Source organism: Priapulus caudatus, unplaced genomic scaffold (genome assembly GCF_000485595.1).
Source record: "Priapulus caudatus unplaced genomic scaffold, Priapulus_caudatus-5.0.1 Scaffold149, whole genome shotgun sequence".
NCBI classification, from domain to species: domain Eukaryota; kingdom Metazoa; phylum Priapulida; class Priapulimorpha; order Priapulimorphida; family Priapulidae; genus Priapulus; species Priapulus caudatus.
The window spans coordinates 281,347-283,970 of NW_014577210.1; the positions used below are offsets into that span (position 1 = coordinate 281,347).

General features: G+C 53.3%; 1 protein-coding gene across 1 annotated transcript in view; it reads left to right on the forward strand.

Annotated features, from left to right (window-relative positions):
• Positions 1-1,147: 1,147 nt before the first annotated feature.
• Positions 1,148-2,624, forward strand: part of LOC106806236 (sodium/glucose cotransporter 4-like) — a 42,951-nt gene continuing 41,474 nt past the window's right edge. The window contains exon 1 of the mRNA XM_014808104.1: positions 1,148-1,426. Coding sequence (XP_014663590.1) covers positions 1,325-1,426 — 102 coding nt within the window. The 5' untranslated portion in view covers positions 1,148-1,324. The remainder of the gene's footprint in view (positions 1,427-2,624) is intronic.

The following is a 2,624-nucleotide window of genomic DNA, read 5'->3' on the forward strand; positions in this document are numbered from 1 at the left end:
ACACGCACGCACGCACGCACGCACGCACGCACGCACACACACACACACACATATATATATATATATATATATATATATGCATGCAGCCTTGTGTATCGTATACGCTGAGGCCTGTCGGGTGGTACGAGTCCCCTCCTATTATTACGGCTGACGTTGTCTGCATGCCAACGAATAAATCATTTCGCCGTGACGAGTCCACGCAGCGAGCAGCAGCAGTAGCAGCAGTAGCAGCAGCAGCAGCAGCAGCAACAGTAGCAGCAGCAGCAGCAATAGCAGCAGCAGCAGTAGCAATAGCAGCAGCAGCAGCAGCAGCAGCAGCAGCAGCAGTAACAGCAGCAGCAGCAGCACAGCGCGGGCGCATGCATGTCATTTGCTGTTACTGTCATCGTTGTTAGGCGCTGGCGTGGTGGGTCACAGACACTGGTATGAATTGTTGCTCATCTGTTGACGCAAGCGCCACAGGCCAACAATAAATTGCGTTACGGCACGCTGCGTACTTGCTATCTTTGCATAAATCCACGTTTATATATTTTCTGTTATGTTCTGGTAGCATCATACGATTCGCACAGTGGGTCCGACTTCTTTAGGAGTTGATGCCCTTTATGAGATGTATGTGGGCGAGCGAACTTCTCTCTCGCACTTCCTCACCCTCGTACCCCCATCTGTACCGCTGGCTTTTTCGCCTGTTTTTTTTCTCCACTTTTTAGTTTTCTCTGTCAATCAGCATGTTTCGCTATTGTTCTGGTTCGCGTGCTCGCGTTTCATTCTCTCTATGTTCCCCTCCCACCTCTATCTTCGAATTCACTCTTTCGCTCCCATTTGCCAAACTTCCTTCTCCCTCGCTCGCTCTTAATTGCTGTCACTTCGCTTCCTATCTCTTCCTGTTTCGCGCCCTGCCTCTATCTATTTCTCTCTCCCTCTCCCCTCTCCACCTGGTGACATTGTTTTCATCTCCTACCTCCTATTATTCCGACTCTGTCAACCACAGCGCGCAGACGCCACGAACATCCCACACGCGAAATGCCTTCGCCCATAGCAACGGCCAGCTCCGATGACGTCATCACGAACGACGCGCGCCGATTGGCCGCCAGCGCATCACTCTTTCACGCTTCATCAGCGCACACAGGTGGGAGGCAGTACAAGGTAACTTAGGTAAGCCGAGCAGGTCTCACCGTGCTACAAGCGAATGTAGGCCATCTCTGGCGGGGTCGGTCCTAACGCGGGAGATCGAGAAACAGAGAGAGAGAGAGAGAGAGCGCGCGACAGAGAGAGAGAGAGAGAGAGATCAGCTACACTACATTAGCAGACGCCGACCGGTGACGCGATGGCGGAGACGGAGACCAGCGGCTTCGTCGGCAGACTGCACTGGTCCGACATTCTCGTCATTGTTCTCTACTTCCTATTCGTCATCGTCGTCGGACTATGGGTGAGTAGGAGATTCGTTGACTTCTTCGTTAATTCGCAGACGACTGCGTGCGTGAGTGTGCGTGCGTGCATGAGTGTGCGTACATGCGTGAGTGTGCGTGCGTGTGCATGTGTGTGCGCGCGCGTTTGTGCGTGCGTGTGTGTACGTGAGTGTGTGTGTGTGTGTGTGTGTGCGTGTGCGTGTGTGTGCGCGTGAGTGTGCATGTGTGTGTGCGTGTGTGTGTGTGTGTGTGGTGTGTGTGTGCAGGTAACACAGTAGTTTATTGCTGTGCACAGGCAGCTTAGCAGTAAACACAGTAGTTGTTTATTGCGCTGCACATGCAGCTAGCAGCGTAACACAGTAGTTGTTATTGCTGCACACTGGCAGCTAGCAGGGAACACAGTAGGTGTTAGTGCGCAAGATGCAGCGAACAGTAACACAGAGTCGTATTGCTGCCACACTGCTAGCAGTAACACAGGAGTTTATTGCTGCACGAGGCTGTGTGCGAGAGAAGATGGCGCCCTCGCCGCCCACAGATATACCAAACACCGACATAGAGCTGCGCCCGCGCGGCTGGGACCAAAAAGGCTTGAGTGAAAATATTGCTCTTTGGTACGCCCGCGCGCTCGCATGTAATGTGATGTCTCAATAGCTCAAGGCAGCGGGGGAGCCAGCGGGGGAACCAATTCGACTCCGAACAGTTGTTATATTTCCCGTGAGAAGATCGCAAGCCGCCGTGTTTACAAGCGACTAACACCGATCAGTAATCTACACGGCCACACACTTACTACCGCACCAAAACATCTACGCAGCGCTCTCCTCGCTCTCTCTCTGTTCTATTGCTCGATATCTCACAATACATACGCGCGCGGCACGCACACACACACACCCGGCACGTCCACACAACACCCTACACCACACGCACACCACAACCGCGCGCGACACACGCACACACCTACACATCACACACAACGCACAACTACACATGCACCACTCACGCACGCAGCACACGCGCCACACGTCCACACAAAATTTGCCCGCGTCTCTCTAGCTCTCAGCACACAATAGCGCGCGCGCACCGCACACACACGCACGCAACAGCAACTACACAGCGAACACACACACACACACACGATACACAGACACACAACACACACACACACACACACACACAAAGACATCACAGCACACACGACCACACACATACACACGACAACAT